At 43.1% G+C, this 27830-nt stretch overlaps 1 protein-coding gene across 1 annotated transcript in view; it reads left to right on the forward strand.

Annotated features, from left to right (window-relative positions):
- Positions 1–14405, forward strand: part of si:ch211-89o9.6 (fez family zinc finger protein erm) — a 29645-nt gene extending 15240 nt beyond the window's left edge. The window contains exons 4-8 of the mRNA XM_034130278.1: positions 1596–1708; positions 7036–7117; positions 8771–8883; positions 12165–12549; positions 13336–14405. Coding sequence (XP_033986169.1) covers positions 1596–1708; positions 7036–7117; positions 8771–8883; positions 12165–12549; positions 13336–13997 — 1355 coding nt within the window. The 3' untranslated portion in view covers positions 13998–14405. The remainder of the gene's footprint in view (positions 1–1595; positions 1709–7035; positions 7118–8770; positions 8884–12164; positions 12550–13335) is intronic.
- Positions 14406–27830: the final 13425 nt, after the last annotated feature.

Below are 27830 nucleotides of genomic sequence, written 5' to 3' on the forward strand. Positions count from 1 at the left end.
CTGGACACTGCAATCATGTTGCTGCGCGCGCACGCGCGCGCGCCTGGACACTGCAATCATGTTGCTGTGCGCGCGCCTGGACACTGCAATCATGTTGCTGTGCGCACGCGCGCGCGCCTGGACACTGCAATCATGTTGCTGTGCGCGCGCACGCGCGCGCCTGGACACTGCAATCATGTTGCTGTGCGCGCGCGCGCGCCTGGACACTGCAATCATGTTGCTGTGCGCGCGCGCGCGCGCGCCTGGACACTGCAATCATGTTGCTGTGCGCACGCGCGCGCGCCTGGACACTGCAATCATGTTGCTGTGCGCACGCGCGCGCGCCTGGACACTGCAATCATGTTGCTGTGCGCGCGCGCGCGCCTGGACACTGCAATCATGTTGCTGTGCGCACGCGCGCGCGCCTGGACACTGCAATCATGTTGCTGTGCGCACGCGCGCGCGCCTGGACACTGCAATCATGTTGCTGTGCGCGCGCACGCGCGCGCCTGGACACTGCAATCATGTTGCAGTGTGTGCGCGCGCACGCGCGCGCCTGGACACTGCAATCATGTTGCAGTGTGCGTGCGCGTGCGCGCGCACGCGCGCGCCTGGACACTGCAATCATGTTGCAGTGTGCGCGCGCGTGCGCGCGCGTGCGCGTGCGCGTGCGCACACTGCAATCATGTTGCAGTGTGCGCGTGCGCGTGCGCACACTGCAATCATGTTGCAGTGTGCGCGCGCGCGTGCGCGTGCGCGTGCGCACACTGCAATCATGTTGCAGTGTGCGCGCGCGTGCGTGCGCGCGCGCGTGCGCGTGCGCACACTGCAATCATGTTGCAGTGTGCGCGCGCGTGCGTGCGCGCGCGCGTGCGCGTGCGCGTGCGCACACTGCAATCATGTTGCAGTGTGCGCGCGCCTGGACACTGCAATCATGTTGCGCGTGCGCGCGCGCGCGCGCGTGCGCGCGCGCGCGCGCCTGGACACTGCAATCATGTTGCGCGCACTGAGTGTGCTGACTTTTCGTACACTGTCTGGCTACCTGCATAAAGTCAAGTGCTCTGCGAAGTTGTCGGCGAAATGTCGCTCAAGGCAATTCAAAGTGCTTTAAAACAATGAAAAACATTTAGAGCATTAAGAAATATGGCATTTAAAAACAGACATTAAAAAGCAAAGATAAACATAAATAGTACATGGATAAAAGTTACAGTGCAGTTTAAGATATGAATTGTTCAATTAAAAGCAGCAGCAAAAAGAAAAGTCTTCAGCCTGGATTTAAAAGTAGTCAGAGTTGCAGCGGACCTGCAGGTTTCTGGGAGTTTGTTCCAGATATTTGGAGCATAATAACTGAACTTCTCCATGTTTAGTTCTGACTCTGGGGACAGAAAGCTGACCAGTCCCAGAAGACCTGAGAGATCTGGATGGTTCATAATTTAGCAGGAGGTCAGAAATGTATTCTGGGCCTAAACCATTCAAAGCTTTATAAACCAGCAGCAGTATTTTGAAATCTATTCTTTGACACACAGGAAGCCAGTGTAAGGACTTCAGAACAGGAGTTAAAGAGAGTAAAGCACTAAATGTTTATTTTCCATGTCTTGTTCCCCCGGTCTCTGAAGGCGTGGTGGAGGATGGAGCTGGAGGACAGGAGACTCAGTCCACTTCCAGTCAGACCCGGGCCCAGATCCAGAGCAGCAGGAGACCCCCGGGCGGCAGCAGCCGAGGAGTGGAGGTCAGTGACTCCTCTCCTCCCCTTACATGTGAACTCAGTGTTGAGGGCAGAGACTCCCCACAGCAGTATGTTGATGACGCCAGCAGGGACTCACATTTTGACGTGTTGTGTGACAATGATAATGGTGCGAACCTGTTGGTGGAGGAGTTTTTCGACGAAGTGGAAGGGAGGAAGGCGTCTTGCTCGTACTCGATGGCAGCGGCTGATTACCCATCAACCTCTGCCAGTATGAACGGCTGGATGCGTTACGGCCCCGGTGCCCCCCCCTCCCAGCCCATCAGTGGTGGCGGGTCAGCGCAGCGACGCCCCGCCACCAAGGAGAGACTGTTTGTCTGCAGCTACTGCGGCAAGGCCTTTAACCGTCCCAAGAAGGTGGAGATCCACCAGCGGGTGCACACCGGGGAGAGACCGTTCAGCTGCTCCACCTGCGGGAAGATGTTCTCCGAGGCCGGGAACCTGAGGAAACACCAGAAAGTTCACACCGGAGAGAAACCGTACAGATGCGAGATCTGTGGCAGGGGATTCGCCTGGATAAGGAACCTGAAAACACACCAGAAGAGCCACCCTGAAATCTCTGCTGAAGGAGAGCTGGGAGCAGGCCTAGACTGTGAACCAACCGGAGGATACTGAAAGATGTTATCATCCAGAAAACACTCTTGAGTTGCTCTGATATGTTGATGTGAAACATTTCATGAAACATTTTTTTTAATGTGATATTGTTTTCAAAGAGAGAAACAAGAGGCATTACAGTAAATGCTGAGGTCAAGCTTTTATACTTTAGAATTTAAATTTGGTTATGACGACTTTGTCTTTTTAAAATGTTCTCTTTACAATTGTGAAAGTCTCCGACAGAACATTAAGGACACATTTTTACTAATCTGTAGCCTAAAGTATTATCAGTATAAGTATAGTAAGTAGTATTACCATTCATACATGATGTTGCTGCAAACACTAGCATCCCTTCTGCTGCTGTGGAGACTGCCTAGTCTTTGGTCCAGTTTCACATAAGTATCTTAAAGCAGAAGGCTTTTGGTATAAACACATTTCATATTCAGACACAAAGCAACATTTTGTTAATGGGTTTCTCAATACTCTGATTGATGTAAAAACACCTTACTAATTACTAATAAAGTTTACTAATTTGCTAAGCACTTTATTAAAATACTCTCTGGGAAAAAAATAACAATGTAGTAGTTTAATAACTATTACATTGTTATTTTTTCTGTAATGTAAACACATTACACACACACAGAAAGGTAACACACGTACATGAGTTATGTAGAAATGCTGAATCGACGGGGTTGCCACATAGTCTTCCACAGCTCTCTCAGTAACACGCTCTGTGCTGGACTCCAACCTGCTTCCCACAGTGCATCAGTGTGAAATAGTTTTGGGACAAACATGGAGCTCTTTGGCTCAGATTAATAAGATCAGGCTTTGACATTTGTTGTAAAATGAGTTCTGTTTAGGTTAGGATTAGCATATGGGATATGATTACCTTAAGAATATCACCACATTGCTGTAAAGATACTTTTTCTCATAGACTTACAGAGGTCCAGGAGATGACCTACCTCAGTGTAGGCAGGATTCTCTTGTGTGACAGCATCTAAAAAGCGACACTCGGAATCCTTTCATCTGCAACCAAACGGACAAATGTCGGCTCATAGTCAATTGTACTTTAGAGTGTACATGATTGTTCAAGGTTGCCATTTCTTTAAATCTATGTTGAGTTAAAGGGGCCCTGTTATGCTGATGTTCAGGTGTATATCAGTATGTAGTGTCTCTACTTTAAAGAGTCCTCTCCTGCTGATGTTCAGGTGTATATCAGTATGTAGTGTCTCTACTTTAAAGAGTCCTCTCCTGCTGATGTTCAGGTGTATATCAGTATGTAGTGTCTCTACTTTAAAGAGTCCTCTCCTGCTGATGTTCAGGTGTATATCAGTATGTAGTGTCTCTACTTTAAAGAGTCCTCTCCTGCTGATGTTCAGGTGTATATCAGTATGTAGTGTCTCTACTTTAAAGAGTCCTCTCCTGCTGATGTTCAGGTGTATATCAGTATGTAGTGTCTCTACTTTAAAGAGTCCTCTCCTGCTGATGTTCAGGTGTATATCAGTATGTAGTGTCTCTACTTTAAAGAGTCCTCTCCTGCTGATGTTCAGGTGTATATCAGTATGTAGTGTCTCTACTTTAAAGAGTCCTCTCCTGCTGATGTTCAGGTGTATATCAGTGTGTAGTGTCTCTACTTTAAAGAGTCCTCTCCTGCTGATGTTCAGGTGTATATCAGTGTGTAGTGTCTCTACTTTAAAGAGTCCTCTCCTGCTGATGTTCAGGTGTATATCAGTATGTAGTGTCTCTACTTTAAAGAGTCCTCTCCTGCTGATGTTCAGGTGTATATCAGTATGTAGTGTCTCTACTTTAAAGAGTCCTCTCCTGCTGATGTTCAGGTGTATATCAGTGTGTAGTGTCTCTACTTTAAAGAGTCCTCTCCTGCTGATGTTCAGGTGTATATCAGTGTGTAGTGTCTCTACTTTAAAGAGTCCTCTCCTGCTGATGTTCAGGTGTATATCAGTATGTAGTGTCTCTACTTTAAAGAGTCCTCTCCTGCTGATGTTCAGGTGTATATCAGTGTGTAGTGTCTCTACTTTAAAGAGTCCTCTCCTGCTGATGTTCAGGTGTATATCAGTATGTAGTGTCTCTACTTTAAAGAGTCCTCTCCTGCTGATGTTCAGGTGTATATCAGTATGTAGTGTCTCTACTTTAAAGAGTCCTCTCCTGCTGATGTTCAGGTGTATATCAGTATGTAGTGTCTCTACTTTAAAGAGTCCTCTCCTGCTGATGTTCAGGTGTATATCAGTATGTAGTGTCTCTACTTTAAAGAGTCCTCTCCTGCTGATGTTCAGGTGTATATCAGTATGTAGTGTCTCTACTTTAAAGAGTCCTCTCCTGCTGATGTTCAGGTGTATATCAGTATGTAGTGTCTCTACTTTAAAGAGTCCTCTCCTGCTGATGTTCAGGTGTATATCAGTATGTAGTGTCTCTACTGGGACATGTCTCCATGCTTTAATGTTCAAAAAGCTCTTTATTTTTCTCATACTGCCTGTGCTGCAGCACCTCTTTTCACCCTCTGTCTGAAACCAGAGCCCAATCTGCTCTGATTGGTTAGCTGGCCGGCTCTGTTATTATTGGCTCACTGCTGGAAGATGTCCTGCCCCTTCGCCTATCACGTGTGATGTGTTTGAGCTCCAGCCAATAAAAGCATGAGTGTTCTGAAACAAAAAGTAAACAAAGGAGTCTAACGTAACGTCCACACGGTTCCGTCGAGAGCTTCAACGGAGATGCTTCCCATTCACTTTGAATCAGGTGACGTCAAGCTTTGCCGAACTGCATTGTGGTTCCCTAACCCTATTGGGACTGGGGGGACTGTATATGGAAAGATTGAACCTCAAGGTGCTACCAAAAATGGAAAAAGGTCCTATTCACAATTTGTGCGACCACTAAATAAAAAATAAAAAATAAAATAGGAAAAGCATTACACAGTAGTAGGTGGGGGTGCACTGACTGAACATGGTGGAAAATAATGTTTTCAATTCCATTGTTTACAGGAGATTTTAAAATGAGGCTTTTCCAGTTATCTGTGTGACACGTGTTTCCTTTGGTTATATAGTGGGAATCAAATAAATGGGTACCTGTGTTGGAATTCAGTCTAAGCCAGTATTCACTCACTGCAGAGGAACATGGTTAGGGTTGGGAACCGAAACTCTGTTCCAGATGAGAACCGATAAGAAAATGCCGGGTACCCATACAAAATACACAATTTCGGTTCTGCTTAACGGTTCCTAAACGCGGTAGACCCTGTATTCCACGGGGTCCATCTGCGCTGCTGTGACCCGGTGGAATACAGGGTAAGGGCGGACTGGCCATCTGTGTGTTCTGGAGAATCACAGAACGGCCGGTCGTCAGCGGGCTGTTGACGGCCGGCTCGGTACGCTGACGGCCGGCACCGCCCTTAATTTTTTTAAACGGCATCATGTAAGTTGCGCTGACAGGCAACAGAGGTCCACAGTTGCCCCGCAGCGAGGCTCCCCCCGCCCTCCCGTAGACGGTTCACAAGCTCAGTCACTTCATAACACCAAAGATGGATCGCGGTAAACGCTCTAAAGTGAGGCTCCACTACACTAAAACAGAAAAAGACAAGGCACAGTGTAATGCCTGTTAATAGCTTGCCACAGGCATAGCTCAGTTAAAATAAAGCACAGCTATTGTGCAATACATTTTTATTGCATGTATATTTTTTATTTGTAAAAATGTCAGTTAAAGCTTAAAAGAATAAAGATATTTTTGTTATCTAAACGTTTGACCTCTTTCTTTTACAATTTTGGAATCGAAACGGGGAATTGATAAGCGGAATCGGAATCGATACATTTCAAACGATACCCATCCCTAAACATGGTATCCATATACTCCCAGTAAATGATCAAAGCTTTGTCATTACAAATATAACTGATTTCATGTATTTTAAAGTTGAAATATTTCCCATTTTATAAAACATGTAATTTATGGAATAAAATATGTTTCTTAAACCACTGTTCAGACTTTTTTTTTACATGGTCTTTTTTTTATGACTTTGAATCTCAGATGAGTTTAGATTCCTGTTCCTGATTCCTGAACGCTGGCTTTAAATTGCTCTCAATGGGCGCGCGTGCACACACACACACACACACACACACAAAAAGTTGAAATGACAAATAGTGCAAAGGGAGCAATATTGAATGGATATGCATGAAGTAGGTTGTTATTGTAGGAGGGGGGGGGATATTGATTTGTGTACAGATCAAGATTATCATCAGATTGTGAATACCAAAAGTTCAAAAACTAAATTAAGCAATAATTTGCCACAATGCCCGCATTAGCACTGATTTCGTTTTGAATCAGGAAGTGTTTAAATGAGAAAAAAAATCTATCCATCCATCATAAAATATATTTTAGACTTAATTAGAATACATGTTAATACATTAATTTAAATTAATTCAACTGGAATGTATAAAAGGTTAACACTATAGTACGGTTAATTTGAATAACTGATTGATTTAAATGTAGATTTGAGGACCCCAGTAGTACTGTTTATGTAAATATACATTTGAGAAATTCTAGGTCACTGTTGAAATGGTCTTCAAATACCTGTATTGGGTTTGCAGAATGTTTGCAATTATATTGCTGCTGACAAATCCACTGAGAATTATTACACCGCTCATATTTCTGTATCATGTGCTATGGTGCTGTGTGTCTACGGTGCAGAAACATCTGATAGTTCCTCTCTGTGTGTGCAGGAGGAGGTGGAGCCAGATGTGGTGCTGGTGAAGGTAGAAGAGGGGGAGCCAGGGAGCCAGACGGGCCTCAGCATACAGGAGGGTGAGTGTGCACCCCCACCTTTCAATTGAAGAAGTTACCACACTATGAGGTCACCAACCAACCTTACAATACAAAGTATATACGCCGGTAAAGAGTGGGGCAGCGATGACGTATTTTTGTAGCCCAACGCGGAAGTTAGCATTTCAAGGGCTCCCTTGACAAGAAAGCAATGGGATTTTTACATTGGATTTTGGAATATTATCGAAAATATCTATTGCAAACAAACATTTGTTATACTTACCCGTTTGTTCAGCATGATAATCTCCACATATGAATACCACTGTATGACTTTTGAAGCGTAACTGCAATCACCAAAATGAAATAGCCAACGTAAGGCTAAAATCCAACTACATCACGGTCACATGACTTCACGTCACCACCGCTAAGCTAAAGGCGGCTTAAAAGCCAATTAAACATTGGAAAAGCAACTGGAACTGACATGTGCATATTACTTATAATATTACAATTAGGGCTGTCAAGTTAACGCATTAATAACGCGTTAACGCAAAAAAAAATTAACGCCACTAATTATTTTAACGCGATTAACGCATGTGTATTTTTTGTCCTTGGCCGCCGTAGTTTCAGAGCGCATCGAGTGTAAAATACCATCGACAAGCTGATGCTGACAGCCCCGCTCCTGCCGCCCGCTTGTGCCCACTTCCACGCTCACCGGCAGGCCCGGACTGGCCATCGGGAGGACCGGGAGGGAGTGTGTATGTGTGGCGCGACTCGCGCGAGCGAGGCACACCTTACGTGTTGTTGTTAGCATCTGGTGCTAGCTAGCTGCGCTAACGGATATAAGGAGCTGTTTCAATGACATTTCGCCGACAACTGCGCCGAGCACTTGACTTTATGCAGGTAGCCAGACAGTGGGACATTGTACGAGAAGTCAGCACACTCAGCACGGATAGTACGCGCAACATGATTGCAGCGTCCAGGCAGCACCTGTTCGAGTATATATGCCTTGAGCTGCACATAGCTCCAACGATCCATCACAGTGTCTCCACACACACACACACACACACACACACACACACACACACACACACACACACACACACACACACACACACACACACACACACACACACACACACACACACAGTATTATTGTATGAGAGAGGTTCCAGGTTGAATTGAGGCGAATATTTGTAATGTTCAGAGGTTGTTGTGTTTAATATTCATGAGAATATTTGTCATTGTTCAAATGATAATAAACAAACATATAAAGCATATTTGTCCACTCATATGTTGATAAGAGTATTAAAAACTTGAAAGATATCCCTCTAAGGTACATTTAGAACAGATAAAAAATGTGCGATTAATTTGCGATTAATCGCGATTAACTATGGACAATCATGCGATTAATCGCGATTAAATATTTTAATCGACTGACAGCCCTAATTACAATGAATCATGTTTGTTCATGCCCTCACACTAAAGGATGTACCTGGGCCAAATGCATCTTTCCCATTTCCTGGTAACAGATCAAAACATTAACAAACTGTTTTTCTCTGCACTTTTTTTAATTGTTCTTTAGCAGCAGCTGTCCTTCCAGTTGTATGCAGTTTTATGAAAAGCCTGCATTTCTAAATATAATGGTTTCCAGTACATCCAGTGTGTCTGACAGAGAATTTCTCTGTGTGTCTGCAGGGTTGGTGGAGTCGAGCACCGACGACTACAGAGCTGTTCAGCCGTTTGATGACATCACACAAACCACCAATCAGCTGTCCGACCTGCAGGAGTCAGGGCCGGGCTTCTCAGAGGTCAGCTATGGGCATTCTTCGCTGTGGAATAATGGGGGGGGTAGTTATTGTCATGACGACAGCCTCCCGGGGCCATCTTCTCACTGCGCCCCCCTCTCATTCCCGCCCAGCACAATGGATGCTGAGCATTCAGAAGGAAGGGGGTTGGCTCTTGAAAGCTCTAGCAGCTTCCACACCTCTGGTTCCTTTCACCAGCAGTCCCCTGTTATCGATCTGTCGGAGGATCCCGGCCCCAGTCACGTGTCAGGTCAGATCCAGGAGCCCCAGCACTTCCTGGGTCCAGGGCAAAGCCGGGGTCAGGGCAGTTTAAGTGCTGAGATGCAGCAGAAATCCCAGAGGAAGAGGCTGTGCATCTGTAGGTTCTGCGGTAAAGGGTTCAGCTCCCCGGCAAATTTAGAGTCCCACCTCAGGACTCACACAGGAGAGAGACCGTACGGCTGCACCGTCTGCGGCAAAAAGTTCTCCCAGTTCTGGAACCTGAAGATCCACCGGAACATCCACACTGGGGAGAGACCGTACCAGTGCCCCCTCTGCCCCGAGAGGTTCTCGGACCCCAGCAACCTGAAAAAACACCAAAAGAGACACCACCCACAGACGTAGGCACGCAGTCAGGGACATCTCAGTGATGAAACTAAACACGCTGTGCTTTTGTGTCTCCAAATCCCCTAAATAACAAGTAAAAAACAAACATCGTTTCAACTTCAGAACTATTGACAAATAACACTACATGCAGTATGTATTTGATGTCCCTTTTAGACGGATTCATTGAAAAAACGATGGACGAGTGAAATTGTCGGTAGTCTACTTTAATGGCTCACGTGTAAATGTTAGCATAGTATTTATTTCCGCAGCACCATTCACACCTATCAGGCGGTGCAGCAAACACACTTCATTGACTTCAGTGCTTGGGCAGCTGTAAGAAGGCTTTTAATGTAAAACAGTTACGGTTGTATTGATATGCTCAACAGCAATACAAAAAACCCCGCCAACGTAAAAGCGATTGACAGTAACTAGAGGTTAAAACGGTATTTGAAAGATATCTCAGAGCAGTAAGGTGGGGGAAAATCACCCTGTATATTTTTATGATAGTGAGTTATTTTATAAACATGGGAAATTAGAAATAAAGACACTACTTTTCTGGCGCATTAACAACGTGGTCTATCATTTCAGAATTTACAGACAATAGGTTTGATTTTTTTGGGTGTGTGTGTGTGTGTGTGTGTGTGTGTGTGTGTGTGTGTGTGTGTGTGTGTGTGTGTGTGTGTGTGTGTGTGTGTGTGTGTGTGTGTGTGTGTGTGTGTGTGTGTGTGTGTGTGTGTGTGTGTGTGTGTGTGTGTGTGTGTGTGTGTGTGTTTTTAATTCAGTCAGTTATCCTGTGTGCATTTTCATTGTTATATTATAATTATTAATTTTTATATTTATATTTGATCATGTAATTATTTTTTAAATGCCTTCAGTTTTTCCTAATAATACAGCAGCTCTCTTTATCTACAAAAATGAACATATTTTTTTATGTGTAAAATGTGATTTTGATGTAAACCGAAGCCATCTTAGCATAAACATGTACTGTAACGGTACGTCCACACAGCAGAGTTAAAAAAATCTTCCAACGCTTCTGCCCATTCACTTTGAATGGGGTGACGTCACTTTGCCTCACTTTTCACCGAACTGCATTGTGGGAAGCAGAGCGGAGCTTTGCTGGCGTCAGGCTGCAAAAGTTGAGCAATGTTCAACTTTTGAAGCTTCGGTGGAAGCGTCAGCCAATCAAATCCCGTTCATGCAGCCAATCAAACCGCGTGTATGCTGGGAGAGACACACCGCAGGTCATTTCCTCATATTCCAAAAAATGGTGCAAGCTTCAACGCACGCCGCTGTGTGGACGGGCCGTAAATGTAACACTCACTTTTTATTGTGTCACAATTATGTTCAATGCTGCCTAATGTTGACCATTTGCAATGTAAATCATTAAAACTTAAGAAAAACTCAAGATGCGTATTTTGTTTTTTTTTAATCATACATTACAAAATTGTGACACAATATTATAATATTCTTATTATCCATATGTAAAACTATATTTGCCTCCATGTAAAGTTGGATTAGATCAAATGTCTAAAGCACATGCTACAACAATAACAGAGTTAACAGTTTTCCAAAACAGTATATTATTTATATATAACCCTAAAGTGACCAGTGATGAGCCCAAGAGTTGAAGGGGGGGTTAGACTTAGTTCAGCTAGTCGGATTCTGTCACACACATCTAAAGCAGCATTTTATAATTACAAATTCAATTGATTTGTCATTATGCAATACATAGTGAATACAAAATCATTTCACGCTACACACAAATAAAACGCAATAGAGTATGATCAAATAAATCCAGTTGCTTATCTCTATATTATATACCTCGGAAGACTTAAGTTTAGCATGAAACTGCCAACAACACAACTTGTCATTTTAACACTTCATACTGTGTGTTGCCATTAAACAAAAATACTTGCTCTTTAGTTTAATCTGCAAGTTTTTGTAGGTATATTTGTTGTGGGGGGGGACAGTAGCTCAGTCTGTAGGGACTTGGCTTGGGAACAGAAGGGTCGCCGCGTCAAGTACGATTGGTCCAAATACACACTGTTGGGGCTTGAGCATGGCCCCCCCCCACGCTCTGACACCTCTTTGTAATGCATGGGTACAGGTCCTGTTTGTGCATGTGTTCATGTGGGTTTTTCCAAACTGAAATTGAAATAGTAAGAGGGTGAAGAACTGAATTAATACAAGTATCAGTATTAGTCTTTGTTTTGTAAAAGAGGCTCGATGCTCCCCCCTGCATCCAGCTTTTATGCTAAGCTAATCGCCTCATGTTGTCCAGACCTAGTAACACTACTGCACCTCAACAATATGTCACCCCTCTGAGACTACTCTTTTAATCTAAACAGCTGAATAGCCACGGTAATGCTACATTAAGGCTATGGTCTCTCCACTTGTGTATTTGGGTCCCCTGACAGTTTCTCCCTGGATTACTAGGATATAGAGGAACCTCCAACACCTTATTTTGAGTAGCTCTTCCAGTTTCTTCTTGTAGAAAACCATCCCGGTAGTTATTTGAACCTCCAGCACCATACTTAATGCACAGACAGTGGTTTTTGTATCTGTTTTCTCTTCTAAATTTCAACAGGAAAGTAAAGAAGCATATTTCCTAAAATGTCCAACTAAGTGTTTGGATCTCCATCCAGTCCTGTACCTTAGTACGATGTAAGTCCTAACACACCTCTCTCCCTCCTCCCCAGTCTGCAGCCCCTCAGTCATCGGTGGACCCCTGCAGTGTGGCGGCGGTCCAGCTGAGGGTACCAGACACCATCTCAGCAGCTACCTCCAGAGCACAACAACAGCAGAGGTCCAGCACCAGCACCCCCCTCAGCTCTGAGTACTCTCTGTTTGAGCTGGAGACCTTCTTCACCCGCTGGGCCCCCGACAGTGACTCAGCCAGCAGGGGCCCTTCATTTCCTCTCCCTGCTGATGACTCAGCAGAGTGTGACCAGGATGCAGTTATCATAGTAGAGAGTGAAACACAGCCTCCACCTGTGGCAGCACCAGGCTCCGCCCCCTCAGCAGCGAGTATGGGTGTGTGGCAGAGTTCCTCCTCCAATCACATCCAGCCGTCTGTGTCACATGGTGAGACTGCTTTAATCTTTACAGACAACTTTTCAGGTTTATTTGTTTTTTCAATTTTTAAACTAGAACATGTTTACATGCTGTAATGTGAAAGAGACCCTATCATGCTTTTCAGAATTGTCCCTTTCTTAGAGTTTTTATAGAGGTTTTTGTGCATGTAAATGGTCTGAGGCTATTGGCCTGTTCCCTCCAGAGGGATACTCTCCCACACATCCCGTTTTTCCTTTAGCCCTGCCTCCAATCTGCTTCATCCTGTCTGCTCTCAGTTCAGTCAAATGAATGAAGAGGAAAAATAACTCTGGATACAGCTTTTCATGTACTTCACACATTGTAGGACATAATGATTTAAATAGGGGCTATTCAAGTGTTTGTTCTGGTCAATGGGAAAAGGTATTTTTGGACCCATTGACGTCACATGACCCAGAAATTGTAGTACCATTGTTTGGCCACTACAAAGAATTCCTTCAACCCTGGGTCACTTTGCATGTGGCAAAAAGAAGAAATGGCATTTTCTGCTGTGAATCACATACATCCATTGAAATATTTATGGATGTATACATTTGAGGAAATCATAGTGGACTGTATGTGTTCTGTGAGACGCACTAGGTGAATACTTGGTTGCCATGAGGATTCCTATTTTACACATTTTCACATGGACAAAACCATAACCATATTCTTCACTGAGGAAGTAGATCCTGTGCACAGAGACATCTTTTGTCATGTTTCAGTAATTTAGATGAAAATAGCAAATGAATGTGTCTGACTCCTTGTTGTTTCTGCTCCCAGGCCCGTCAGCAGAGACTTCTTCATCCACACCCCTGAGGATGAAGACTCCGTTGTCCCAGCCTCCGTGGAGCAGGAAAGCGGTCCTGATAAGAGGAACCCAGTGTGAGCTGCAGCAGCATGGTGACAGCAGCAGGGCCCCTCAGCAGCAGCACAGCCTGCCCTCTGCACAGACCTCAGCTGCTGTCAGTAACACTCACTGTGGGGAGAACACAAAGATCTCCTGTATCAGCTCCACCAGTAGGACTATGAGCTCCACAATGGCTCCATACATCAGGACGTTGTTGGGCAGAAGCGAGGTCCCCGGTGCTGCAGAGCATGGAGTCAGCCTCCTGGCTCACCACGATATAAGCCAGGCTCCTGGTATGGTGCCCAGTGACCACCGCAAGAAGGGCTACGTATGCAGAGCCTGCGGGAAGTCGTTCACCGGCCTATCCAATCTGGAGGCCCACGAGAGAGTCCACACAGGGGAGAAACCGTACCGCTGCGACACCTGCGGGAAACTCTTCTCCGAGGCCGGGAACCTGAAGAAGCACCAGAGAGTTCACACCGGGGAGAAACCCTTCAGCTGCCAGCTGTGTGGGAAGAGGTTCGCCTGGATCTGCAACCTGAGGACACACCAGCAGTCTGTCACAGGCTGCGGGCCTGGGATGATCCCTGAGTAATGCTAGTGTTATTTTATTCACACATCCATAGCCGCGGGAAGTCATTTTACTTAGAGGGTGCTCGTGAATTGTCAACGGCGAAACTGTGCCGTGCCTACACTAATTGCGCCGCATTTACGGCTTAGTTGAGGCCCCACGCAGTCTGCGTGATCTGCGTGTAGGGAGGGGCGGCCATGGTGCTAGTGAACTGTTAATGGGGGGGGGGGGGGATAGCCTTGCTGCAGGAACACGGTGGCCCTTGACGACCGGTCAATCTGATTCTCCAGACCCCTACTTCCCGCGGCTATGCACACATACAGAGACATATTGCTATTTCTTCATTCTCAAGAAGTGATGTTGCAACAAAACTTTTCAGATGTTTTGTTTCTTTGCTTATAATAAAATAATTGTTTCACTATTCGCCCTTCATTCAGGTAAAGTGTGGATTGATTTGAAATACATCAATGCAATAACACATAGAAATGTGCCAATGTATACAACATCAAATACATTATATCGTGTTCATTTATTTATGAAATAATCTGTAGCTGCCTGGAGGTTGGTGAAAGAAATTAAAATATCCAGCTGACTATGATATACCATATTACCAGATATTATTTATACTTTAATTGTTAAATGGGTTCAAAAGTTGTGTGCTCGTGTTTTATCTTGTTCTCAGAAATTCCCAGGTTTAATGACACCACCATTTAATATCCCCAGTGGAAACAGACAACATGTCATCCTACTGTGCGTAGAATTAAATGACACATGTACACATGGTAAATGGTAACTGCTCAGCACAGTTGTAAACAGTAGATAAACATACGTGTTCACAGTAAATCTGACAGTGTTGTAGTGACGTGTCCAAGGTGCTACATCAAGACGACTTTTAAAAAAATTTGTTTTGTAAGTATACTTTACCATGAGCCTTAGTCCATACTAGGGCTGCACGATTTGGGGAAATAATCTAATTGCGATCTTTCTGACAGATATTGCGATTCGATTTGCGATATTTGTTTTTAAGCGACCCAACGGAAGTTTATTGTAAAATGCGGCCATATCTCCGGCTAGCAAGGTCGTATCAACGTGCTCCCGTCTCTAGCACCCCCGCAGCCCGAGCTACGAGTGAAAGAACTAAACTTACATGAAACTTCCGTTGGGTTGCTTTAAAGTCAAGCTTCAGTTTAAGATTCACCCTGTAATAGAAACATGTGATGGAGCATTACTAACCTGACTCAGATGCTTTGTTTCACCAAACCATCTAGGAAAGCTCCATTGGAAGCCATTTGGAAAAGTATTTCAAAAATACTTGGCAGGTGATTGGATCAATCTGTCTATCACCTTCTATCATGGGCCACTTCTGATTGGTTAACAATGACTGGTACATGTTTGTTTTTTTAAATCGCAGGCTTTGCGATTTGATAATTGCATCATTTCAAATCGCGATTTCGATATAAAATCGATTAATCGTTCAGCCTTAGTCCATACCTTATTGTACTAGTTGGTACAAGGTAACAACTCATACAAATGACATTTGCTCTGGCTCCCATCAGAAGAGTGTTCTGGCATTTGGAAAAGTGATATGTTTTAGGTTCAGCAAAAGATGGAGGTCGAACTGTTGTAACACTATGTGTGCTTTCTGTAACAACAATCTGATTATGTCTTAGTTATTGTTAGGGAACACAGTTACCTTTTTTTGTATCCTGACTACGTTATCCCATTACATGTAATCCATTGCTACCCAATCCTGGTGATGATTGAACTTCGTTTTGTGTTTGTAGTGACAACTCGTGTTTCACCTGTCGCTTTATGCAATGCTCTTTCTAGTATAATGGCTGTTTGGAGATCCTTTAAAGACACCAGATTCAACAAAGTCTCCCCTGTGACCACATGGTGAAAAGAAAGACATAACCCCACGCGGCTGCTGCTTGAGGCTTTGAGGTCACCATCAATCAAATTTGATCAGAAGGGGTTAAATATAATCTCTCTTAAATGTAATTGAACCCCCCTTTCTTTCAGTGCATTATAGCAGCCTGATGATATATTGGAGTGAAGTCACGCTCACACAGGCTCCATCAGGAACATGAGAAGACATCACGTGGTGTAACTATCTTTATTGAGTTAGCATTCCTTCTCTTCACATTACCACTTCATCTCGTTATGAGGGTCTCCTGTACGTCCTCCATTCACCTATTCCTCCTCATAGTGTACATCTCCTCCTCTACATCGCATCGTTGCACATTTTATTTCCATGTATTATTATTTTCTTCCGAATTATATGAAATGTTATTTATGTAGCCCTCTATGAAAAAAATAACAACATACAACACTCTATCCCTGTTCTACCAGAGTAAAGGTGTTTTAGTCAGGGTCTGAACCAACTCTACTACATCCAGCGCTTCCTCCCCCCCACTACACTCCATCCCACAAACACAACTCAGTGTCTCAGGATCTGTAGAGGGGGACCTCCACTCCACTGGTACCGAGTAGTGCAAGTCTTTTCTCCCATGATGTCATTCTTATCATTCATCCACCCAACACCAACCCGAGCATTAGGTTCAAAACACCTGTTTGGATATGCAAAGCATGCTCACACACACACACACACACACACACACACACACACACAAGCTGTACACATATTATCCAACTTGTGAAAACATGCACAGCCTTTACTGAAAGTGCTGCATAAAAAAAACAATGCAAATACAAAACGCTTTTTCTCAGAGTGTAAGTGCACATGTGCAGGTCGGCCACCGTACACACACATTAAGAATGGCATGCTCTCCATCCCTGCTGTGGCTTCATCCAACTTGTTTACCTCGAAGACATCAATGGTGCTTTCATCAAACCACACTCAAGCTCCTTTACGAAGCAGAGCACATTTATTAGAATATAAACCACAACATATATTTGAAAGAAGGACAAGCAAGTGAAACAACTCGTGCCAGCTGTGTTGTTTATTCCTGTTTTCATGTTACAAAGGCCTTCATGATGCATTCAATGTAAGATGCAACAAAAGCAAAGAGAGCATGAAACATGCAAAGCTTTTTAATTTAATTTATTTGACTGTATAGTTCGAATCTGTTTGAAGAATTGAACATTAAAATAACAACAGTTCAAGGTTCCCCTGAATTTATTTTGACATTTACTCTTTTATGTAAAGAGGAGGAGGTAACATTTTTATAGAAAGCCAAAACGGCTCCTGTCCATCAGCTGTAATGTTCAATAGAAAAGGCCCCTGAGTCGCTGGACCTCATCATGTACTCGGTGTGTCTGAGGGACAGCTGGGAGCGGTACAAGCCGTTGCTCTGGGAATCCAGCGGGTTGTCCGAAACCTGTATGAGAGAGAGGGAGACAGGTTAGATTATGAGTGTCATGGGACCTCCAGTGTTGTGGATGTTTATGTTTATGTAGACTGTACATACAATAGAGTGGTGCAGGAATGAGTCTTAAAACCCAGAAATAAGTTTGCTTTTTATCGCTTTTGTTCCCTGGTCTCGAAGTCAACAATTCGTGTTTGTGGTTAGATGCCTGAAATACGACCTGTGGTTAAGCATAAGAGATTTTCACGCTTTGTTGTACAACATCAAATGTGTCAGTAAATAGTAATACCCAACTGGTAAACGTCCAAAAGTGGCATAAAAGCAGGGGTTTCTAATAAGTGACTGTACCAGACCCGGCGCCAGAACAAATCTACAGAGAGGGCATATGGTTTTCATGGGAGGGCACACAAAACCGTCATGTGCCGCGACCCGAGATTTTCTCTTGGGGGTGCTGTGGGGTAGCTTGACGTTTCATAGAGGGTGCTCAAACATGTAGGGTTTCCCATTAATGTACCGGGCGCTACAGTGGAATGTTCTACTGCAACAACCCCCATGCACATACACAGTGTACCTGCGACTGTTACAATGAAGGCTCGATAATCAGCTCACGGCATATAGGTGTAAGCAGGGGTAAAGTGCTATTTTTACAAGTGGGGAGTGGACCTCTTCTAGGGGGGTCCTCACCTCCTCTAGGGGGGTCAGGGGGCATGCTCCCCCGGGAAGATTTTTATTTTAATATTGAAGTTAAAAGCATCAATCTGGTGCACTTTGAGAGCAACATGAAGAGATCTATGGATACAGATCTCAACCTCCATATGAAACAGAACTGTAAACAGATTTACTTTTTCTTTATGGATATTTTACTAATCACTCCCCTTTTAAACTTTATTCTTGTTTTACTGTCATATAGTATTTCATACCTGTTTTTCATTTATTACTCTTATATTACTACAGTATCTGACATCACATACATCATAGCATTAAAGTTCACAGTTTATTTATAATTAAAAAAATTAAAATATATATTTTTTTAATTGTTATAAATAATAAAAAACGTGTTTATTGGGGGAGGGCAGGAATGTCAAATGGGAGGGCCTGGTCCTCCCTGGCCCTCCCAGGGCGCCGGGCAGTGGCGGCGCCAGGGTATGGCTGGGGTAGGCTACAGCCATACCAAGAAATGGCTTAGCCCCACCTTAGCCCCACCATGAAAAATGATGTTAAAGTAAGCTAAATAAAGTCCGTCATCTCGCGCGGAGTAAATTGCACAGACAGCAGTTAGTAAGATTGATTTCAGTAGCCACTTGTCTGGAAATACCGAAGACTAGAAACGGTTTTGAAAACTTTTGTCACGTAGTGATCTTCTTCCCAATAAAACATCTTTGATAATGTCTTCTGGCCAATCAGAATCACGATAACGGCGTGCAGGAAGTCCCGACGGAGAATACTTTAGCGGTAGTACATCTCTATATACATCGATACAACATTACGTGAAATAAGACCCCACGGTTTGATGATTGATAGGTGTGTGGGCTGTCTTTCATTTTGACACACAGAACAATGGGGGCTATCCACCCTTATCCACAATGTAATTCACACAGCCTCTTCCCCTTTCTCTCTGAGGAGCAGCAGGTTCAGCTTTAAGAACAAAGTAACAAAAAACAAAAATGGCATTCATTTTTTTAAATATGTAGTAACAGATTTATTTATTTTTCTTCTCAAGAGAGTACCAGAATGTGTATTTTATGTTAGTATTTCAAAAAATCTCCTGGGGGATAATCCCCCCAGACCCCCCTGTAGGGGTTGGGTTTTCAGCATGTCAACTCTTTCACCTGTGGGGAAATTGCAGGATTGGCTCCAGCTCGCCCTTTGTATTTACTACAAGACAAATGTGCCTTTTTATTTCATACAGTTCAATTTGGATTGAGACAGGGAAATAATCTAAACCTCACGCGTGGCGTTTCACTGTCAAGGGGGGCGATATAGCGTGTATGTAATTACATTGCAAATACTGACTTGAGCCCCACCACTGTATGGGTTAGCCCTACCATAGATTACCCAACACAAATACTCTGGAGCCGCCACTGGCGCCGGGTCTGGACTGTACGTCATCACGATGAACATTAGCCGCCTTTAGCTTAGCGTTGATTCTACCTCCCTTCACCTTATCCAGAAGCATAACACCACTACTTTAAATAACAATGTTCTAAACTCTTATGAGCTTGTTAGCCTCTTTAGATCTATTACTTTGCTTTTCTGGCACCCAAAACATTGAATTGATGAACATGCCAAACCATCAGCTGTTAAAGCCCCACTGTAAAGGTCCTGCTGATCAATAGCAGGCAGAGTCAGAGACTAGCTGTTGAACACAGTGGTGGAGAACAAACCGGAGTTAAAAGAGAGTGAATATCTTTGTCCATTATAGGGTTCCCAATTAGCACTAGCATGAGCATTGGCTAGTTTTTCTGTACTATTGGACTCACTTAATTGGTCGACCATTATTTATCAATAGAAAAAAGTTGCTCTATAATGGTAATAAAAACTACTGACACTAACAAGATCATCAAAACAACCTTAAATGGTTAATGTTATGTTATGCAACGTAATGGCAAATGTTCATGACATTGGGATGTAATATCTGAAGAACTTAATTTATATTACCTCTTCAAATTTCTTGGCCTTGTACTGCTCCGCTCCTTTCAGGAAGTTCAGCAGAATGATGTCACACAACACCGTGCCCTACATAATAATAGAGATACCATTTTAAATAGATAGTCCAGCAACAAGCCCACTTTCCCTCAAAGAAAATGTTTTCAAATTCAACTAAGTTCACAGTCAAGCTTCAGCGGAATGGGAGGACAGTGTGTGAGAGGTATTTAAGTACAACAAAGCTCACATTGTACTTGAGATAAAACTTAAAATCAGAGATGAAAAGGTAATGTAAGATCTATTTAAAATCTTTCTGAGAATAATAACCGGTGTATGATGAGCTTTGGTTACATGTGGTACAGCAGTAAACTCACCACTCCCACTGACGTGAAGGCGGCCACCATGTTGATGAGTGTCGGGATCATGTTGAACTTGCCTGCCTACGAAGAACAAATAATCCAATAATAATAATAATATGTGAGCAGGTATCAGTATCATGGTACTTTATAGATGTAGTGGTACAAAAAATATTCCTATGTATAATATCTCTTAAGTCTATAAAGTCAGTCTTAATGTAAGTATGAGTTTCCAATTCAAGGACCCCAGATTTGATATGATAACGTTAATGGTGCCTGTTAATTAATCAAGCTTAAATTCAAATCTGCTATCTGTTCATGCCTAACACGACCTTTGTAATAACGAAAATATTTTAAGATTTAAAAGTATTAAAGTATAAGAAATGTATAAAAAGTGGTGCCAACAAATATTTTAGACTTTTCATGTTGAGATTTCAAAACGACTACATATAGTTAAAAGTACACAAGTGTTGACACACAATCAGATATAAACTCACATTTCCATTGACCAGAACATCAAACCTAATAGCATAGGCTTTAACCAGAGTGCGGTATTCCGTTCCATTGTCCATCTTAAAGTATTTGGCAAACCTGTACAGACAGAGCAATCTCAGCATTTTTATATTAAAGAAAACACTGTAAAGTGTATGGATCAGTGTGCAAGTGAGGAGCATTTGATCTGTTGTCATAGAAACAAAATCAGAACTGTAAATGGTTATCTATAAGTCACAATTGAAAGCATATATAAAATCACTTTGCAAAGGGTCCAGAATGCACACGGATTTTATCCGTAATTGCAAGATTCATCAATGATCAACATTTTTTTGTTTTTATGAAAGATCTTTGAAGCCATGCATATCCACAGCAAACGTCATGCATATGCCCCTGTGTTCATATCTTGTGTACACAAATGAGTTGTGTAGTGGAGTTCTCTGGATGGAACATTTCTGCAGAACCATGTATACCTGAAGTTGTAGCCTGGTGAGACTGCATTCTTCTGGGACATGGCGTCCAGCCGTGTGAATGAGTAGGAGGGGTTACACTGGTCATCTGACTTGTCCAGATCACATACCCAGCCGATCTTTATCCCAATCACTCCTCCCTGGAAGGAATTTCAAAATAAGAGACTCACAAGTGTACCTGTGCTCACCTCTGTGTACTAGGAATTACATGTAGCCTTTACCATAATATCAGATCATCTTATCAGACATAATGTAATTATCAGCATTTAGAGACAGAAAATGATCGGCCTTGGCTTCCAAGTTTCAAATCAAAATATGACCTGGATCTTGACTCTACCTTGTTTGCCAGTTTGGTGAAGTTCTGCTGAGCGTAGCGGACCACGTCTCCCACTTTGAAGATGGGGCAGTAGGTGTTGTTGACCATGTCGAAGTTACACGTTTTGATGTAATCGTTAGTGATGGTAGTGAGAAAGTTCCCTCTGCACACACAGACATCGTGATGACAGTCATCATATTAACATGTCATCCTTAGTGTCAGAATCATCATATTTATAATCATAATTGTGGTACTTTGTGTAGTTGAAGGTTGGAAAGCGGATGCTATTCTTAATAAAAATGGTGAAGTTCTCCACTTCCATCATTGGCGTACTGAAAGAGAGGCAAAGGGAAGAGCATAAGGAAGAGAAAAGACAGATGGACATATAAAAAGCAATGTGTTTAAAGGGGCCATATTAGACTATATGGGTTTCTCCCTCTCCTGTAGAGTGTTCTATAGGTTTGTGTGGATGTAAATGGTCTGCAAAGGCTAAAATCCCTGTGTGTCATAGGGTTGGAGGCAGCCAAAAAATAAAAAGGCCAAAAGCTGGACAAATCAAGTCTAAACTCTCCGTAACGATACATTGGACTTAACAAAGTGGATGTCTGAATTGAACTGCTCTTAATGACTTTGCTATCAGGATAACACTGTTCTCTCTAAATGTGTATTAGCGTATAGATAGTAAAGCTCTATCACATGCACAGCATCAGCTTACGTTTTGATGGTGTCGATCTCAGCTGGGCACCATCCTTTTATCTCACACATCTTGATGGTGCCGTTGAAAGGAACACATCTCCCTGTCAGAATTCCTGAGCAGGAAAATAAAAAGATGTTATGCAAACTGCAAAAACTACGTAAATGTGTAAATGCAAACATCAGTTCTAATCACACTCTGATATGTAAGAAGAAGAAAAGGCAGAAGACCTCACCATAACTTCCTGGCTTGTTACGGAGCCTTTTGCAGTTACTGTCCTGGGTACAATTAAACTTCTCACTCTGGGTAACACACACACACACACACACACACACACACACACACACACACACACACACACACACACACACACACACACACACACACACACACACACAGTTAGAGACTAGCTCGTGTGTGTTTAGCAGATAAAGAGAGGGAATTTGGAGAATCACAGTTTTTGGACACTATTTTAAAGTTAATATCTATGTATATATATACAGATATATTCTTTAAAGGGGCAGTTAGACAATATGCAATTCTAAATGTAGAAGTGTTATGATGCTTACAATTTCAAAGGAAAGATGCAATACTTCGAAATGCACTTTAATGCTGATGTACTCAAGATGTAAATGTGTCTGAGGCACAGGGTTGGGAGGGTTACTTTGTAAATGTAATTAGTTACTGAATACTGAATACATGGCTCTGAAAGTAATCCGAATACAGTTACAGTTACGTGTCTTAAAAAAGTAACGTATTCAGATTACTTTTAGAATACTTTTGGAATACTTTCTTTTTCCATAACAGATGGGTATGTTTTGGTGAACAGGAGACACTTATTTTACTGTTTTAATGGCTTATCAAGAGCACAACTCAAACACGACGTCCCTCTCATTTGCACCCCACATAAAAAACATCCCCCGGACTGCATTCTTTGTACTGTCTTAAACCTTTCCTTAGAATATGTTATGAATTGTAAGGTGTCCTTGGGTGCTTTGAAAGGCGCCTCTAAATAGAATGAATTATCATTATTATTTATTATTACTATCTGAAACGATGTAATAACTTTTTTAACTGTTTCCAGTCACTTGCCCCATGCATTCAGCAGCAGCAGGCCATTCACTTTGATTTTATCCCGTTATGAAATGTCATAATTTCGACAATAAAGAAACGCTACATAAACGTTATCTTGCACATTTTATCGAACCATCTCCGTTTCTAACTTTCAATATATTTTAAAAGAGATCTCTCTCTGATCTGCGTGCCTCACAGACGCGCTGCATCTCTCTCTCTCTCTCTCTCTCTCGCTCACAGACACGCTGTGCACACAGATCATCATCTGCCGGTAATGAATATTACATTTTGTGAGGAAACGTTTCCACCAATAATTCCAATAAGTAATCCAAAATGTATTCACTTCAGGTTTACGAAAGTAACTATAATCAGATTACTCGTTTTTCAAATGTAACGCGAGCTGAATACAGTTACTTGATTTTTGTATTCTGATTACGTAACGCTGTTACATGTATTCCGTTACCCCAACCCTGCTGAGGCACTAACACTGATGGAAGAAGTACTTTACTTAAAGGGGACCTATCATGCAAAATGCACTTTTTGATGTCTTTTATACATAAATATGTGTCCCCGGTGTGTCAGGGAACTCACAAAGTGTCAGAAAACAAAACCCTCTCTCTTTTCCCACATCTCTAAAAAAAACTAAAAACGGGGGTGCTAACAAGCAGATCCAGAATTTTCGCTCCTATAACGTAATTGGCGCGACATCCGGCCGACGTGACACGTCCCAACCGGTCCCAACCTATGGTCCCAACCTATCGTCTCCGGCACACGTGACACGTCCCAACCTATATTCTACGGCACACGTGTATGAGGTGTGATATGTGACAAAGGACAGATAACTAGGCTCACTGAGCAGAGAACTAACGTGTCAACGTGTGCCAACGCCTCCCTCAATTTTGATTGGGTTGACGTAGAATAGAGGCGACGTCACGACAATGTCAGACATCACGGCGACGTATCATAGGTGCGCTCAAAGTACGCGCTCACGTGGTGGCGGCGTTCCTTAGAAAGCGATATCTTAAACTTTGCGTGTTGATAACGTACGTGTGGATAAGCGTGTGAATAACGTACGTGTGGATAAGCGCGTGAATAACGTACGTCTCGCCTCCGTCAGCATTGTATAGCATTATCGTAGTATTATATTGGTCGAATGATTCCGCTCACACAGTAGTTTGGAGAGTCCGGTACGGGGATTAATAATGGCCCATTTCCACTACAGCGCGGAGCTCGCTTTAAGCGTGCCGTGCCTGGCCCGTTTTTGGTTGCGTTTCCACTTGGCGTAATTCAGGCTAGCGGGTACTATTTCACAGTTTTTCTGGCTCCATAAAATCGAGGTTCTTTCCGGGCCAACAACCAGGCTGAGTCGGGCTGAGTATGCTAAACTAGAGAGAGAATCGCTGGCAAGGGGGCTACAACTACAACAAGATGGACATATTTTACCGTGATTTAATTGTAATACACGTTTCAAAATGATGCTGAAGTAACAACATACTGATACCGGTTAGTGAAAACCATGAATTAATGCTTTGACAAGTCTGCAGACAGACGGCAGGCGAAAAACCTTTTAAAATGCGCGTTGTCTAAATGGAGATCGGCTAAGCTAACGCAATATATGCTCCGACCGTCCACACTCACAACAACGGCCTACAGACATAAATAAACCAGCGACTGTATTCACCATGACACAGGCAGTCTGTGGTTTGTACTTGTTTAACTTTTGTCTAGTTTCTGAACAGATATGAGGAGCTGTGAGCTCTGAGTGCTAACAGCTAACGGCTGTGTTGTTTTTCTGGGGTTCTCATTGAAGATGACGTCACGGCTCCGCCTACACTGCGTTACTATAGTTACTGCCCCAGCTACTAAACTGTAATGGAAACGCAGCATAAAGTGAGCCAGTCCTAACAAGGCCTAACGAGGCCGAGCGAGGCCCTGTAGTGGAAATGCGCCATAAGAGTTGGGTCTAGCAGGTCTGTCTCTCTCTCTGATCGGGATCAGCTGATCGCTGCACAGTCAGTTGGCATCTGACCCCCTCCCCGGACGTAATGCGCCTTCGCCTTTCCCGGCCCCTCTGAGGGGTCCCGGGATGGGCGAGGTGCCCGAGAGGCAGGAGGGGGGTAGCCCTCCACACTTTAGTCCACACACACTCTGCACGGGGTCAGTGTTTGAGTGTGGGGCATGGGCACTGGCGCTCTCCCTGTGATCCTTAGGGACTCAGGGAGGTAGGTGCACAGTGAGCCCATACAGGGCTGGGGGTTCTCCCCATCTGCCTATGGGCGGAGGGGGGGGGGGGGGGCCCCGGCACTGTTTTTTTGAGCACACTTTCTGCGAGGTAAGCGCAGCAGGGTGTGCTCTGTCAGCCGCAGCCCAGATTTCTCCTCGGTCACAACTGGGTTAAAGGAGAATGTGGGGCAGCAGCTGCTGACCAGGAAAGCCGGTCAGGGGCAGTAGGGTGGAATGATGTTGTTGGACGACAGTGCGCGTATACATCAGGGCTCCACCCACTGTACCCAAAGAGTCCAGTAGAGGGCGGAGCCTGTGAGAGATATAACGCTGGGTTACGTATTGTAACCCTTGTTATATTAACACAGGCGGAGCCCTCTACTCGGGGCGTTGTCTGTCCTATATCGCTCGCTGAAGAGAGGTGTAAGATGATAGTCAGGAGGCGAGGCCTCCTTTTATACGGTGTGATGCGCGCGCATTCAGGTAGGCCCGCCCCAAGGCCGGCTACGTCTATAGAAATCTCAGTAGGTGAATGCTTGCATAGAGGGTAGTACCCATAGAGTCCAGTAGAGGGCTCCGCCTGTGTTAATATAACAAGGGTTACAATACATAACCCAGCGTTATTAAGCATTTTAGCTCCTACTGTATGTTGTTAATATTGACCGTAGGCTATATTGTTATCCTGGCTCCGTGTCCTCACATCCCCGGACTGGGAGACAGTCTCGGAAGAGCAGTGCACTTCACCAAGTGAAATTGGCATGTTACTTTTATTTACCCTCTCGAAGAACTGAAATCAAGCACTAAAAAGCTATGTTTTCAAAATACCTTCCACAACACTTGTTATTATTATTATTATTATTATTATTATTATTATTATTATTATTATTATTATTATTATTATTATTATTATTATTATGATTATTAATATTGTTATATTTCTTAGCTTTTGTTATTTGGTTGTATGTATTCCTCTCTTTTTCCAATAAACAGAACTGACTGATTACTTTACCGACTTACTTATTATACAATCCTGCAGATGTGTCTAATTTATGTTGCGCTGAGTTTCTGCTATACGACGGAAACTCAGTTCACCAAATGTAACCTTCAGACATGATGATGATGTAGTGACAATCATGCTTCCCCTTTCTTTGCATTTCTGCATATTTCATACACTTTCAATGCAAATCAGGCAAGATTTATTAAGATTAAAATTGTGGCATGTTTTGCCAGTTTGTGGTCACTGAGCCTGTTGGCTTTTGGTTCCTATTTCCAATGTTGTAAATAGTTTTTTTTACATTTTGTATAATATATATTATAATATATAAGTTTTGGGAAGAATTGTGAGTAAGTGCTGCTCTGTCTCCACAGCAGCCAAATTAAAATTGGAATTTTAATGTGAATTTGTCTTTTTATTGCATAAAACGCAAGGTGTTCTCTCTCTCTCGCCCTTTCTCTCTCTTTGCTTGATATACTGACACATAACACACCCATACACTACACACATTACTGATTAAACTGATATCACAATTTAGTTACTCTCTTTAAATAACTATACTGTAATTGGAAAATAATCGTGTGTGGTGTCCTTGTTTTGTCCGTCCTTGAGCCAGGGCTCCCTATTTTTGTATGTAGGTTATTCTTGGTTTTAGAATGAATTCAGTAATGGTGTGTGTGTAACACAGAAATAATACATCATTGGACAGTGTTTCTCAAATGAAGCGGGAAAATAATGAAATAAAGTAATGTATCAAGACTCAGTGTGAGTTATTACTTTCTTCCTTTACTTGGCATTCTTCAAAAATACACAGACATTGCAGAACATCGTTTCACGTCTTTGTACAGCCTTTTTCAGCAGTAGAGTGCAATGTGTTGGCGAACCTTTGTTTCCTCCTGACAGAAGCACTCACTTAAAGGTATACTCTCTCTTGTGGCCATAGGGGGAAATAACTCTTGTCTTCATGTGGTATCTTACCTTGTGTTATTATTACATGTTATTGCATTCGTCCAGCAGGGGGCAAACTCACTCTTGGTATTAAAAGAGCCTGTTGTACATGTTCCCACGAGGAAGTCCCGGAAGCATGTTACAAAAGTAAAACCAGTTAAATCTACTCCTATGTTGTGGACATACAATTATTGATCACAAGATACAGCATATTATTGGCGACGAGGATTAAGAAGAGGATTAAGACAAGGATCAATACGGGATCAAAGAGGACATGCCGAACGGACTGGTTAGCACCTTACATGCAGGTTTGGG

The sequence above is a fragment of the Trematomus bernacchii genome, unplaced genomic scaffold (genome assembly GCF_902827165.1).
Source record: "Trematomus bernacchii unplaced genomic scaffold, fTreBer1.1, whole genome shotgun sequence".
NCBI lineage: Eukaryota > Metazoa > Chordata > Actinopteri > Perciformes > Nototheniidae > Trematomus > Trematomus bernacchii.